At 34.9% G+C, this 16,655-nt stretch overlaps 2 protein-coding genes across 2 annotated transcripts in view; one reads left to right on the top strand and one right to left on the bottom strand.

The window, feature by feature from the left end:
• LOC105212042 (homeotic protein female sterile) overlaps positions 1-1,804 on the top strand; it is a 47,443-nt gene extending 45,639 nt beyond the window's left edge. Inside the window, exon 5 of the mRNA XM_011183791.3 lies at positions 28-1,804. Within this exon, the coding sequence (XP_011182093.2) occupies positions 28-527 (500 nt within the window). The 3' untranslated portion in view covers positions 528-1,804. The remainder of the gene's footprint in view (positions 1-27) is intronic.
• Positions 1,805-6,494: 4,690 nt separating this feature from the next.
• The window catches only part of LOC105212041 (negative elongation factor A), a 43,483-nt gene continuing 33,322 nt past the window's right edge, over positions 6,495-16,655 (bottom strand). Inside the window, exons 2-5 of the mRNA XM_011183790.3 lie at positions 7,923-10,877; positions 7,724-7,861; positions 7,446-7,653; positions 6,495-7,370 (exon numbers count right to left, since the gene is read on the bottom strand). Coding sequence (XP_011182092.2) covers positions 7,060-7,370; positions 7,446-7,653; positions 7,724-7,861; positions 7,923-10,877 — 3,612 coding nt within the window. The 3' untranslated portion in view covers positions 6,495-7,059. The remainder of the gene's footprint in view (positions 7,371-7,445; positions 7,654-7,723; positions 7,862-7,922; positions 10,878-16,655) is intronic.

The following is a 16,655-nucleotide window of genomic DNA, read 5'->3' as shown; positions in this document are numbered from 1 at the left end:
CTAAAGCGTTATTTTTTCTACTTCTAGTCGCTCCTACGGATCTCTCCATGAAACCATCGTCCACCAGCACGTGTGTTACACTCACTACCGCTCCAACCACCGTCAATACGAACAATAACATCGGCGTGATGGGTGTTGGCGCACCGAATCTCACAAGTCTGGTCGCCACTGGCGGTCTCTCCATCAATAATAATAATGCGCTCGTCACCGCCACACAGCAGCTACAACAGCTGCAACAACAGCAACAGCAACAGCAGCAGCAACAACAGCAGCAACAACAGCAGCAGCAGCAACAGCAAGCGATCATGGCGACCGGCATGAATGCCAATCAAATGGTTGGTGGCTCATTGAATGATCCAAATGTTGTGGCAGCTGCTGCAGTACGCCCACCGCCATTGTTGGCACACAAACTGAGTCCCAACGAAATAACGGCAGCGCGTCAAGTGATCTCGGCGTATCGGGAGAGCGCAGCTTTCCTGCTACGCACTGCCGATCAGGTGGAACAGCTGCTTGTGCAACAACAGTAAATGGCACAATGGGTGGATTTTATTGTGTGGTGAATATGTATGGTGCGGTTATTTAGTGCGGAAAGTTCAATTTGTAGCGTTTTTAGTTTTTTTAATTCTTAATTTTATGCCGTTTGAGTTTTAGTAAACGAAATAGCGTGTAATTTTTATTCAGCAAAAACGAATTCATTTATTGTGTGGCATGAATTTTTGTGGACAGCATTTTCTATAGCAAACATAAACTCACCATAGACCCACACTTAAGTGTGCGGGTTGTTCCTATTTTAACAGTAAATAAAAAACACTTATAATAGCAGTAACCAGAAACGCAAAAATAGTCAAGTCAACAAGAAACCAATGAAATATAAAACAAAATAGCCAAAGCCAAATGTTTAAATGCAAAACTATGTAATAAATAGATGTTCTACTTGCATTAATTTTCTTGAACTACAATAGCAGCCAACAGTATATAATGCTGGATCTGTGTGACTAAACGGGAATCTTACGAGGTGATTAGTAGTTTAATTTAGCACAAAACGGAGAGTAGTCCTCTGAGATTTTACAATGAACTCTACGAGTTAAATCAAGACCCTTCAACTTTTGAGCATTCTTAAACAATTTTAATAATAATTAGGCTGCGGTTATAGTGGGCCGTAGAATAAAGCATTTAAGCAAGCAAAGATCAAAAGAACACATACAATTGTTAAAGCACATTAAATTGTTAAAGAATATTAATACAACTGAGACGAATTTCGTGACTCTAACCGATTCTTATAGCTTTCAATCAGCTCAATCGACAGATTACAATCCATATTTGATTCAAAAAGTTATCAACTTTGCAATTTATTAGGCTGGTGGAGAATTACAAGCATTTCAGTAGCGAATTTTATGAAAAAAAAATTAACTGTCTATGGAAACATATTTTTAGTTTCTTTAATCAGACTTAAACTGAAATTAACTGTACATTTTCTAAATTCAATATTAATTATATACTATAGATCCACGTTTAGTCACATCAATCTGGCTCAAAGCATAAATAGAGAATACGTATTTACATTTAATGTGTAAATCTCACCCTTGAAATCCAATACCAAATAATAATAATAATAAAAACAGCAATAGAAAAAAGTGGAACGCAATCGCAAATAGTCAAATACAAGAATCGAAAGTGAAAAAATTTCACTTTAATGAGCATAAGTTTATTGAATTTTCTCTCAATGTAAATGTATATGCCAAAAAATGCTTTCTATTCAATTTAAATTTTGTATGTTCTTGTGTTAAATTAATTTTTGAAGAAATTTTAAAATCTGCTATTTCTGTGTAACAAAATAATAGTTTTTTATATTATTTGCTTTCCACTTTAGTAATCGTAAAACTTTTGAAAAATAAGCCAAAAACTGCGAAAATACTATGGAAAATTTTATACAGGGTGATATTAAGAAAAAATATTATTAGATGAAAAACTAAAAAAATGCAAATACAAAAAAATATGTAAATTATTATAATACAAGATTTTATTAGCTTATAAAAATCAGTTACTTGTAGCTTCTAATAAACTAATTAAAATGGTTATTTAATAGTTTTTGCTAAGTATTGAAAATATAGATATTGCTTTCGTAAATTTTAAATATTATTATATTATTTTTGTTTTTATTAAAATATTTTTTAGAGTTATTTTGTTATTGTTATAATGTAATATCTATTATTATTATTGCTTTCATTCATTTTTTCTTTTTGTGTTTTGATATTTTTATAATTTATTTATTATTTTTGTTATCTGCCTTTTTAAACTGCATGAGATTTTTGTTTTTAATTTATTTATTTATTAAATTTACTATTTTATTTTTGTTATAAATAATAGAGCTTCTTAATTAAACAATAATAGAATTGGAAAACTTTTTAGTTTAAGACTTTTAAAATTGTTTGAGAAAAATTGGGACACGAAACGAATTTGAAGGAAATAATATAATAATTTTTTTTTTTAATTTTTTATATTTAAATAAACAATAATAAGTTGAGAAAAAATTTTTTCGACAAGACAAACATATTAAAAGAGTTTAAAAAAATATTTTTAAAATTAAAAATAATTTTAAAGAAGTGTAAAAAAATAATACAAAAAATTTTAATATATTTTTTTTATAAAAAGTTATCGGTTTTTGTTTTTAATTAAATTAAAATTAGTTTAACTTGCTTAATAAATATTTTTAGAGAACAAAAAATTAAAAAAAAAAAGTTATTTAAAAAATGTTTTTCAAAAATTTATTTTTGTATAATTTAAACCAAAAATTATTAGATATAAAAAAAATAGTTTTTAAATAAAATGTAATATTTTTGACATTTTAACTAAGTGTAACAACATTGGTTCCAGATATAAAACAACTTTATTGCTGTATGTAATTAAATTCGTTTCATATATCCAATATTTATTATTCATGGTTTATTTTTTTATTGAAAATTATTCTTTATTTTTCAAAATTATTTACACATTCGTTTTTATAAGTTTTTATAATTTTCGCCATTAAATATATTTATTTTATTATATTTAAAAATTTATTTAATATTTCTTATTCAATTTCCATTTATTTTATTTATTATCTTTACTACCCTACAATTGTATAAATATTTTCAATAGCAAATGTTTTCGTTTTTATTGTACAATACTTATATAATGTTATGCTGTTAAATTTTTTAAATGCTAATTAAATTGCATTTTGCACTCAAAGCAACAGTGTATTAGATATAGATGAAATGAAAAGTGAAAACGGAAAAGCGAAAAAAAATAAAAATAAATAAATTTACTATAAATGTGTATTGTAAAAACGGATATTAAATAAATAAAATAAAAAAAAACTTAAATTTGGTGAAAATACACACACAAAAACGTATAGAATTTATTTAAAATAACGATTTGAGGATAATTGTATTAAAATATAAGAGAAAAGCAAAAATTACAAACGAAGACAAACTCATTTAGGAAGCTAAACTAATCAAAACGATATTGAAAATATGAAAGACAAACTTAATTTAAATACAAATAAACTAAGAAATTTTAATTAAAACCAAAAGGAAAGCGTTTGCAATGCAAACGAATGCAGAGAGTAACAGAAAAAAACATTTACTCGCTTATAGAAATTGGAGAAAAGCGATAATTTTCATTGCAATCGCATTAGGCCAGAGTAAATGCAGAATTAATATTATAATTATTAAAATAAATAAATGAAAAAAAAGAATTACAAGTGAAACCTATGAAGACCCTAAGTAATGTTAAATGAAAAATTTATGACAATTTTAAACGTCGATTTAATAAAGAATTTATGAAAAATTAAATGTAAACCTTTTTAAATTGTAGTTTTTATTTGCAAATACATCAGAACGTATGCGGTTGGTTTATTTGATATTTCAAAAACAATTTACAAATAATATGAGCAAGCAAATTTTCAAATATGTACGCTCAAATATTAAGATCGTATGCATAGAACGTAAAATATATTTAAATATCGTTTTAATAGAGAACGTATAATATTTGTATACGGTCTTTGACCAAAAACGATATAGTAAATTCCACAACCAACTACATGCAGCAAAGACACACACAACGGACGCTTACATAATTTATGGTTTCAAAGCAATCATAAGTTCAGGATTTCATTTAGGGTTTCAAAGCTATAATTTTAAGTTCAGAACCTTCTATTATTTATACATGACTATGTGCTTATACATATTAGGAGCTTCCTACTGGAAGTCCACTAGTATCCGCTGGCAAGTTGTAGCTTCCGATCAGAGCCAATTTTCATACATACTAATATACAAACGAAAGAGCGAGAGAACAAAATCACAAACTCACCGTTTAGTAGCAGCTTTACTTAGCATTTACACGACCGACATAACAATAAATTTAAGGAAGCGAACTGCACGACACCGAACAAATCGACTAGCAGCATACATACATATGCACACGAGACGAACGAACGAACGCGTATTTCTCTACAATTTTGGAAGCACATAGGAAATGAAGGGAAGTGCGCTTTTCACTAAAAACGAGCTTTAAGCTTTTCATAGGCTTCACTAACAGCCATTTTATAGTGCATATAGAAATTTGCATTTATTTTCACTGATTTTAATTTTGATTTCCAATTTTCACCACTATTTAGAGATTTTCATTTTGGCTTTTACTTACATAACTAACTAACACACACATTACCAAATAAAGGCCTTTGCAGTTTCTCTGATTTGCCTTTCGCATTTTTTCACTAGCTGCTTTTTGTATTATTGCACTGATTTTCTTCACAACACATAGCGCACATCATTTTTCAAAAACTGCACTTTTAAACTATTTAAATTGTTAACTTTTACTTAGAATAACCGAGCGCGAACCGACGACGAACCGTTTTCACAACCGTACGACCATACACACAAGTGTATATACAAACGTATATGCATGTAGGTTGCCAGTTAAAAGGTGAGTTTAATGAGATCTAAATAATATTCCTGTATGAATTTTATAAATTGTATAATAATATTTTAATTTCATTTACAACTAAAAATATTAGGATTGTTTAAAAATGTTTACAAATTTTTAAATTGAAAAAAAAAAAAACAAATAAAGAAAATTAATTTAAAAATTAAAAAAAAAAAATTAAATTAATTATTCTTTCTAGAAATGTATTTCCTATAATATATGTTCCCTAATAATATACCTATGGTACTTTCATTTATACTAATTTATGAAAATAATAATTTAATTATTCAAATTCTTAGCCATGTTTATATCTGTATTTTTAATTAATTTTTCATATACACATAAAGATATTACCAGATTTGTATGGCTTTCCAAATACCGAACTTTTTATAAAGCTTTCAATGAGGTTTATGTCTTTGCTGCTTTCTGCCTTTGCTGCAGACAGCTGGTTCGAGACCGAAACTAATTTAGCAAAGTCACAATCTGATATGAAATGATATAAAAATTCTTCTTCGTACTGTAGTTGGTAGATGACAAGAGTTAGGGATATCAAGTTTCGTGTATAGGTCTTTTGAAACTCCAAAAATGCAAAAAAGTATATCGGAAGACCAGCAATAAACGAATCTGCGGGCAATTGGTATTTTTTTTTGAAAAATAAACTCGATAAGACTGCAGGCTGCTATGGTAGAAGACTAAAAGCTGATTTTAATCCTTAGACGGAGAGCAAGTATTTATTTTTTATAAAAAATAAAATAAATTCATAAATAAATATATATCTTGGGATTATATTTAAAAATAAATATCTATAAAATCACTATTCTCTTAAAGAAGACCCGATCCACCGAATTTCAGAAACTAGTCTCTTATCCAAATGCTACCAAAAATGTTTAAAACCAACCCTGCCTAAAATTTATTCCCACTAATAAAAATAAAATCAAGTTATTTACATTTTAACTTTATTGATAAATGAACCTCAATATAATCATTTGCGGCTTTATATTCATTAAGACTCAAATGAATTCCAGCAAATGATATTCGATGAATTTGCATTTATAATGACATAAGTAGACATTTACAATATTTCGTATAAAAATTAAAATAATAGCGTTGTATATACATTAAGATACATAGGTTGTTAATATTACAACAAAAAAATTTGTCTAAATTATATAGACAGTTTTTTTTTACATTAATAAACTTAAGAATATGCATATTAAGTACAATATTTTCAATAATAAAATTTTTCGAAATTTTGTAAAAAAAATATTTATTTTATATAGTCACTTAAATGAAGGTTTGGTGCAAAATATTGAATAACTTCGTGTGTATATGAATATGCGCTTGTATGTGTTTGAAAATGGAAAGGTATATGTGTTAAATAATTTAGATGAGCGGTGGTGCTTTGAAAAGAAACTCTTAGTTCAAATAAAATTTTGAGCTTTGACAAATGAAGAGCTTTCATAATTTACGAAATCGAAAGCTTTCACTAAGAAAGTAAAAGTAAGTTTGAACAAAACCATGCTTTTAGATTAATTTTTGGAAGCTTAGGAGCTTAAAAGCGCCTAGGCATGTTTTAATTGAACAAGAATAATTAAAATAAACAATTTATAAATTCATATAAGCGAAAATTAATTACAAGAGCCAATAAAATATTAACTTTTGCCAACTACCCATCACTCGGTGACAAGAATAGCATACATTCGTGGAAATTACTTGTAATATTGGAAGCACCAGCGGATTTTGTTGTTGTTATTTCGAAATTATTTACTAACAGCGAAAAATATAAAACCAATAATTTAAGAATTAAATAACCGATAGTTACCACTGTAACATTAACTAACTTTAGTGCTTTCGTCGCATTAGCTACGAAAGCTGCTAAAGCGCACCTGGCAAGATTTACTTCACTATTTTTTTTTTGTTTGTTTGTTGTAAAACACAACTATTTTTCAAATAAATTTTTCAAATTGAAGTCCATTACTTTTGAAAATCGCGTTCCATGCGTTCGTTTCTTAAATTAAAGCCTATAGAATCGTTTATTTAATGCTAACTTAATAATGTTGTTTGTGTTTTTGTGCAGCTTACAAAGCTTTAAGCTCACGCCAGCACACCATCCAATGCGTGTATGACGCCATTTGTTGCTGGTATATTCGATGTGACCATTTGTGCGTCGTTCACTTTGATTTTGCCAGCGGATGTCTTTTGCAGTATAACGGTTTTACCGGTTTGCAATGAGTCCTTCACTTGATAGAAACGCATGCCAGCTGAGAACAATGAACCGGGTACAATGTGTTTCATAGCGAACTCTTCGGCAGCATCTTTGTCATTGAAAAGTTTCTCCAACGTATCGGATTCCATGTCGCGGAAGCTCTTGTCTACGGGAGCAAAAACGGTGTAGGTTTTGATGCCTTTGAGGAGAGAGGGAAAGAGAAAATTAGAAATGAAATTAAAATTAGAACGCTGACTGAAGAGCTAGCTTTTACCTTTACTTTGTAGTTTCTCTGATAGGCCTGAAGTGTACAGAATTTTCAAGAAGTTGGAGAACCGATTTTCACGATCTGATTGCAGTGTCTGCAAGAGATCACCCACTGGTAACGGGAACATGACACGATCAACAGCATGCGCGACACCTTGCGGTATCTTTATATCCTTCTTGTTCAGTAAGACCATAGCGCCGTTTATTGTTGTGATCTAGAAGAGAGTAAAGAGAGGGTATTTCGATCATTAGATTCTACATATATTCTTGATCTTTAATACTCACAGTCACATCGTTCCACTCCTGATCGTGCATCGTGTACTGATTAACGCGCAGTTGCGTGCCCGCCAAAGAGACACCTGTCATCTCATCTTGAAGCGTTGCAATCTCGAAAGCACCTGGTATCACGTGGTGCAACAATAACTGTTTCAAAGAAGATAAATTTAATTAATATTTTCTAAAAAATTATCAATCAAACACTTACGCCACTCAGCAGTCTGGGGTTCGCCTTAAACTTCTCCTCAGCGCGTTCAGGTCCACCAAGTTGTACCAGCAAATTTTTGAAAGCCTTATCCGTTGGTACAAATACCGTATATGGACCAGTTTCATTCAAGATGCTATCCAAACCGGATTGACGTAAATATTTAGCCATGGCGAAGAGTCCATTAGATTTGAGTATCTGTATGAGGTCTTCACTAGGGTTTGTAGAGGTCACTTCGGCAGCCTTTTCAGTATTCTCGGTTTCTTGCACCAGCGTATCGGTGTAGTGACCCGACTCTGGCACCGTATCGACCAAACGTTCGGTGACGGCAAACGGTGTTGAGGTCTCATAGACTACAGGTGCAGTAGAGGCAGTGTAAATCGGAGCTGGTGTGGTGTAGTAGGTGGTGGCGGTAGATTCTGGTGCAGCAGGTGCATATGATACTTCAGCGGGGCTTGTGCGATGTACAAGTGGTGCGTAAGTAGTACTGGGGTAGACATAGGGCGTTGTACGCGTGGAATGGTATTGGTGACGTATCGGTGATGTACGCGCGAATGGGAACTCAGTAGTGGTTGTGGTTGTCGTTGTGGTACTAGTGGTTGTCGAGGTGGTTGTGCTGGGTGTAGTGGACGGTGCAGCGGTAGTTTTTATAATATTACCACCCTGTATCTCGACAACTTCATCATTGGGTAGGGTTAGACGTGAGACTGAGGGCGGCAGCTTAATTTCACCGCTGCGTATGCGCTCCAAAATGCTCTCCACTTCGGCACCTGTTTGTTTTGTTTCCTTCTCACCATTGGCTTTGACACCTTGTATCTTGAAGCTACCATCAGCTTGTTCCTCAAGGTAGACATATGTGGCCTTCTTCTTTGGTGGTAAAGTGGGTGCTGGTTGCGGTGGAGGCGCTGGTTTATTCGAACTTAAACCTTCAATTTCATAGCCATCGGGTATGAGTCCACGTTTGGCCAACTCTTCGAGTGTTGGTGGTTCATCGGAGTCGGACTGTATCACCGCTGAGCTGGCAATGCTGTTGGCGCCGCTTGAGATACCTTCAATGTCGCCACCATAGAGTGAAGCTAAATTGGAGAAATCTACACCGCCAGGCAATGCTTGTGGATCGATGGCTGCTTCTGGATCGGGAGAACGCGAGATTTGCACTTTCGAGCCATTTGGCAAGACGAGGTCCTTCGCACCTTCAGGCGCCACATCGGCTATACTCAATTTACCACCAGCTGGCGCGCTCACCGCTTCAGGCGCAGAAATACCCTGTTGGGCCAGCAAGGATTGCAGTTGATCCTGTGAAAGCGCTTGTTGTCCTTTAACCAAATTGGGATCTGTGGTGCGGATGACTTGCACGCGTTGACCATTCGGCAACACTAAGTCCATCTCAGAGTAGGTTTTATTATCGTCTTCCTTCTGTGGCGCCTCAGCAAGTGCAGCTTTTAGTTGCTTCAGCAGTTCATCGCGACCGATAGTCTTGACGGGTTTCTTACCGGGTGTGGTTTTCATGCCGTACTTGCCGAGCTCGGCCTTCACTTGTGCATAGATGTCTTTGCTGTTCTGTTTACTGCTTGGCGGTGGGGTTGCCTCAGTGGTGGTGGTAGTTGTGGTGGTCGTTGTTGTCGTTGTGGGATGTTCCTCGTGATACTTCTGCAAGGCAGATGAGAACAAATGCAGCTCCGAAGGTGCCAATGGGCGACTGCGTGGAGGTTGCTGGTAATTTTGGTATTGCTGTTGTTGCAACTGTTGTTGTTGTAGTGGCAACTGCAATGTGGGGACCAATTGTTGCTTGAGCGTCTGCTGTTTAGCGAGGAATTCCTCATGTTGTTGACGCACCTTGTTCTGTGACTTCTCATATTGTTTCTGTACGAACTGTTCGTGCTTCTGTATGATCTTCTGTTTGTACTCCTGATCGGCGGACTGGGCTTGCGGTGTTGGTAGTGTGGCAAAAGGTGGATTAACATACTGTTGTTGGGGCTGTTGCTGTTGTGGCTGTTGTTGTGCGGACGGAAAGGCGGTCGACTGCAGATTGGGGAAGATCTGTGGCACCGGCAGTCCCAAGTTGGGTGTCAACTGGAAAGCGCCGCTTTGCTGCTGTTGCAACGGCAGTTGTTGATAGTTCGTGTGTTGATGTTGCTGCTGTTGTTGTGGCAATGGCAACAGCTGTGGTTGTTGCTGCTGCTGCTGTTGTTGGAAAATCAACTGTGGCGTGGTGGAGAATGCGGCTTTCAATGGCGCCTGCGCTACGCTCTGCGGCTGGAAAGTGGGCACCGGCAGTGAGCTCGGTAGCTTTTGTTGTGTCTGTGGCAAGCCAAAATTTGAGGGTCCTGGTTGCAGTTGTTGTTGCTGCGGTTGCTGCTTATAAAGGCTGTTCGGTAGTGTAGAGTAGATTGGTTGTTGCAGTGGTTGCTGTTGCTGCTGCTGTTGAGTTGTCTGTGACTGGAATGGCTTGTTGTTGTACGAACGTTGTGGCAAGCTCTGTTGTGGACCCACTTGTTGATTGCCGAAATTGCGCAAAGTTAAGAAATTCTGCGTGTGTTGATCGATATTTTGTTGTTGCTGTAATGGCTGCTGTTGCTGTTGTTGTTGTTGTTGTGGCTGCTGGAAACGTATCGGCTGCTGTGGCGTATACAATTGATTCTGTGTGGAACGTTGGAAAACTGAGTTCTGTTGGTATTGGTCATTGTTGTTATTGTTGCCATTAGCATTTGCATTGTTGACGTAATTGCCACGTCCGTTGCCGTTAGGCGGAAAGCGTGTATTCACAGTGGGCAACACCTGACGATTGCGTTGCTGCTGAGTTTGTATCGGTACTTCCACGCTTGGGGATTGCTGCAGCAAATACTGTTGTTGCTGTTGCTGCTGTGCTTGACGTGGTTGTGTATGGTGTTGCACGTCCGTTAGAATATGCTGTTGGCTGGAGAGCTGCCGGCGAAATTGATTGTTAAAGGGAATGGGCTGTAATTGGAAGAATAGAAATGGTGTTGAATGAAAATGGTCTATAGTTTAATAGCAAAAAATATTTTTTTTTTTTAATTTTTCTTGAAGTTATATAATCAAAATGATCTTATATCGTTCATTTGTATCGAAATACACCTGATTTAAATTGATGAAAATTTCTGTTTTTCTTTAAATTCTTATTAATAAGCATTTTCCTATACTTTATACCGCCCTAATACTCCAAAAAAGATGCTAATCAAGCTTTTTCCATTGTCAACTGCGAAAATTTATAGCAAAACAAACTCCCGTTATTATATAATTTTCACTTTCAAACGCGCAGTCACAACGACCTCTCAATGCCAACGTCACACATTCGATAGCCGTTAGCATTACTCCACTTTCGTGGTCGCAAAGTGGATCAATAGCGCTGTTACAAAATACCCACAGGCTTATAAAGCAAAACCTGTAACTGGGTAAAAGGAAAAATTGCGCACAAAATTGGAGCAATGCAAGTTGAACTGGTAAAATTACCAAGTCAATTGTCGTTTGCAGCGCGAGTGTGTGCGCATGCGCAACAAACCCACTAACTAACGTGCAAAAATACGCATTGTAATTGGCTGTAGCAACATGCCGACAGCTTTTTAGCGAACCGCTTTTGTTGCTATTGATGATGTCTTTCATTTGCGGTCACATCGAAAACTTGAACCAGTTTCGTGTTGGATGACAAAAGCATCGCGTTGGCTAGGTAGAGGCAGAGGAGTAGTGAGATTCATGATGCTGTAAAGTTTTATTGCTTATTTTTTAAATACTCGTATGTATAAATAACTGTATTTAATTACATCCACACTTTCTTATTAGTTGTAGTGTGAGTTTACTCGAAGAGAGGCGTAACTCAAACAATAAATATTTTTGTTTTCTTTTGAAGAAAGGTCACAGAAATGAATTTTGCAAACTTTTATAAGAAGTGACATTGACTTTGATGTGGAAACCTATCCTGCAAGAATATTGCGGCTTCAGTATAATATTCTTTATGAGATTCTAAAGCATGATATATCGTCACATATTCAAAAGCTTTCAAAGAGCTGCGAATGGTTTCGACGATTAAGAGCGGGTGAAAATGACACGAATGTATAAGACAGCCGGTGGAAGACTTGTGACGACGAATACCAATCAAATCATGGAAAACATTGAGTTAGACCGGCATGTGGCATCTCGTGACATCGTCCAGGAGATGGCAGTTATTCACCAAACCATTTTAAACTAACTATCTGCAGAAGGCTGGATACACAAAAAAGGTTGATGTTTGGTTGCCGCATGATTTGACGCAAAAAGACCTTCTGGACCGAATCAACGCCTGCGATATGCTGCTGAAATGGAACGAACTTGACCCATTTTTGAAGCGGACAAGTGCCAAGCGGACATAGCGCCAAGTGATCCTGTTCCTGTCCATGGCGAAAGTCCTTGGTGGTGTAAAGTTGAATTCAAAAAAGGCTTTTGAAAAGTGGCTGTTCGAGTACTTCGCAAATAAGAAGGGTGGCTTCTACGAGGGGGGTATGATGAAAATGCCGTCTAGATGGAAAAGATTATCAAACGAAACGGCGAAAATTTGAACTAAATCCGATTACTGTAACACACTATGAATTGTGAAATTCATATGCCTTAACCATCAATGATAAAAAAATCGAAAATACCTTAAAATTACTTATTTTCTTCTCATGAGTGAAATTCCTGCTGTGAGAAAATTAATTTTCTGCTCCCTAAATACAGCCCTTTAGCGGTAACCGACCACCTACTACCGGTGTTACTTAATGTAATAACATTACAGCGATCTGTTCAACTATGTAATTACTTATTTATGCCGATGAAATGCTGTTTTTTCGACGCATTATTGCCACCTCTGCTTTCAACATAATTACTTGTTTACTTTTATTAATATTTTTACCAACGTAATCACTTTTTGTTTGAGTTTTATATGTTAGTACGCTTACAAAACAAACGCATTTGTCCAACGCTGGTAAACACCGAAAAATATTTGTACTTTTTTTTTGGTATTTTTTCAGCCGCACAGCATTCATAAACTCATTGTGGCAACGTAAGATGCGCGTTTTGCCGCATCACTACTTGGCGGTGATGCCGCGCATGCTCGCCGCCAGCATACCACAGATTTATTACCTGCACAATTAATGTTCATTTCATGGTATGTACGCCTGTAGCTGCTTGACTTAAGTAAATTGAAAATGACAACAACAACATTGTGGCAATGCGCACAGGGCAATAGGGAAACAAATACAATAGTAATGAACAACAACAAATTGTGTTGGAAAAAAGCATAGCTTAGACGCGCTTATTACTTGCCGCTTGTTGCTGCTATTGTTGTATAACGCATTATTTTTGCGTTTGTTTAACGCTCTTTTGTTTCCCTACAATTATTTCCAGCTTCGTTTATTATGATTGTGTATGTGTTGTTGTTGCTTTATTTTCATTCACTCCCACTTTGGCCCATTGTTGCGCTCAATTGCTTTTGTTTATCACTACATGCCACAAATTTCAACGGTTTTATGCTACATTTTGTTGCTGTTGGTCGTTGCAAAGCTTTGTTATTAACAACAACAACAACCACTGTAATTACACATACCGTAATGAGTAGCGCGCAAAGAGATTTCATCTGCGATGCGGGGAAAAAATTGCTGATTGCCGGCACTTACCAGCGACAGCAGCCAAACACACAGTCACACATCGGCATGCATTATTAAAAATCTATTACATTTTTCGCGGTTTACGCGTACATGAATGCAAATTAATTACGCATCACTCATACCACATGGCGCACCACCACCACCACCGCCCGCAAGGCATCGTGTTACGTGACGCCTGTTGCGGTTTGATCATTTCGTTCACAGCTCTTGCTCGACGCGTGCAATTTAGCCCATATTTTGTTTTTATTTTTGCTTTGCATGCGGCGTTATTTTTTATTATCAGTTGGTTTCAACTCTGCGGTTATCCCATCACAATTAACTGACGTTTTGCAGGTGCGGCCGCCGCTTTTGTGCGTTGCATGTAGAAATTTCGCCGCTGCCAAACGGCAGATAAATACATAATTCTCATCGACTGTCTTTCGGTTTGCTGGCTCATTGCAAATGACGGAATTTCAAGTGTTTCGTTGATGCATGTGAATGATGGAAATTGTGCAACAGCATGTTGCGGGCCGTGCGTGTGTTGGATGTGCGATATTTTTTCCATGATTAAGTGTAAATGTTTAAAAAATATGCCTTAGTTTTTTCTTGATGCATAAAATTGCATGCAAATTGCCCAATCGAAATTTTCCAGTTAACAGATTTACTAACAGAGTCGATTTCATTATATGCACGATTCGAGATATATGTAAAATTTCTTTAAAAAATTGATATAGTTGGAGAATTATATGAGAATTGATATAGATAACTACATTATTGGGAAAATCAAACTTTCTTCACGTAATATAAGCATTTCAATATCCGATACAAGCAGTTAAAACTCTGAGAAGCTTTATAATGCTTTGAAGAAGATCATTTGTTGTACACTTAGGTGCTCCTAAATATAAAATTTTTATTTTCCCACACCTCGATGAACCAAAGCAGCCTTATAAATAAATATGAGAATTTAAAACTCCGATACTAATATGTATAATCAAGAATGAAAGAAATTATGAATTATGGAAAATTAATAAAACTAGTTTTATGTCGAAGACGTCATATTCGCTAATTAAATTTGCTTAAGGAAAATTTTTCAGTTCTTTTGTTATTCAGCGCTTTGTTCAACTATCGTTTTCCTAAGCTGAAGAAGTGCTGAATACCAAAAGATCTGAAAATTTGAAATGTTGAATTTATATCTCGTTTAAATAAGATTTGTTGTACACTTAGGTGCTCCTAAATATAAAATTTTTATTTTCCCACACCTCGATGAACCAAAGCAGCCTTATAAATAAATATGAGAATTTAAAACTCCGATACTAATATGTATAATCAAGAATGAAAGAAATTATGAATTATGGAAAATTAATAAAACTAGTTTTATGTCGAAGACGTCATATTCGCTAATTAAATTTGCTTAAGGAAAATTTTTCAGTTCTTTTGTTATTCAGCGCTTTGTTCAACTATCGTTTTCCTAAGCTGAAGAAGTGCTGAATACCAAAAGATCTGAAAATTTGAAATGTTGAATTTATATCTCGTTTAAATAAGATTGAATTAATGAAGATTTGAAACAAAATGTCGAAATTCGCATTTCAAATTTGCTTAGGCAACTCTATATCTTGTTTTTCAGTTCTTCAGATATTCAGCGCTTTATCCAGCTATAATTTTTCTAAGCTGAATAAGTGCTGAATAACAAAAGCTCTGGAAATTTGAGGTTATGGAATTACATCTCGTTTAAATAAGATTGGATTAATGAAGATTTGAAACAATATGTCGATGACGGGCAATATTATCAAGTAATATTAGAAACAATTCATTATACTTCAACACTTAATCTATTTTTTGACGCTGAATGCTTTTAGGCAATAATTCTATACTAGTTTTTCTGTTTTATGACATTCAGTGTTGTATTCAGCTACCTTTGACCACAGCTGAATAAGTGCTGACAAGTCAAAATGGCTGAATGAAGTTATAGATTTTGAACTCTTCCTTATGGGAATGATGTGGAGTATTTGCTGTCAATTTTTAAATTATAAATTTCAAAATTTTTGACTATTCAATCAAAATTAAGAAAATTTCGTGGTTTCCGGCTATGTTGAGATCGTCTAAACTTGCATGAATGAAAAAATAATGGAAGGAAACTAATAAGAAAGCTAACTATTGTTTTCGAAATGGTTTCAAACAAACAGATAAACATTTCTAGAGATAGAAAAAATTCCAATTTTTATACAAATACCAAAGATATTGTTTTCAAAACATTGAAGTGTATACCATTACCTCACGCAATTTCCTTACATAACACAAGAACTGTTGGTAAACAATTTAAAAATACGCAATTTGTTATCTAACGCGTAATGTTGCTCAAAATAATCCACGTTTATGAGAGCAATAACGCTACCCCTTAGCATCCACAACAATATAACACATTTAATAACTTCAAGAGCTGGCTAAAAAAAGAAAGTCAATTACCATACAGCTTACAGAGCTGATTCTCTGCACTATACCAACAACAAATGAAGTAAAGCGAGCTCGTCACTTGTCAGTCACCTCAATTTTTGGCACACTTTTTCGCTATTTAAATAATAAATAAATCACGCAAATTAATAAATAATAGCGCAATTGCTGAATATCCAATTAAAGAATAGCAAAAAAAATAACAACAACAACCAACAATCGCATGTCACAAACTAGTTTCTATGTCTGCTATGCTTCCCAGAGTTTGACTTGCAGCATCCGAAATACTTTCTGCACTAGCGTGAAGCACAAACAACAAATGCCTTTGCAACAGTTGCTGGGTGTTAGTGGGAAATTTGCAATATCATCTACGTTTTGGAGAAGTGTGTGTTGACTTGCACTTTACTTTGTTGTTATATTTCTGGCACTAATTATGTCGCATTGTGTTTTTGGTTGCATGTTGCCACTGGCGTTTGCTTTTATTGTTATCACTTTTGCAGTACGATTTATGCAAAAAATGAAGCAAAAACCTAATTTTGTGGCATGAATAATGATGCAGCGAGTGAATGGCAGCTAGATAAAATAATTGGGATGGAGTAGTGTGCTTGAATCACAGTATGCATTTGAGTGCAAAGTGTGTGAATTGTGTTAGAACACAAATATTTTAGCAGTG

Source organism: Zeugodacus cucurbitae, chromosome 3 (genome assembly GCF_028554725.1).
Source record: "Zeugodacus cucurbitae isolate PBARC_wt_2022May chromosome 3, idZeuCucr1.2, whole genome shotgun sequence".
In the NCBI taxonomy this organism is placed as follows: domain Eukaryota; kingdom Metazoa; phylum Arthropoda; class Insecta; order Diptera; family Tephritidae; genus Zeugodacus; species Zeugodacus cucurbitae.
This window is presented reverse-complemented; position numbering and strand designations above follow the sequence as displayed.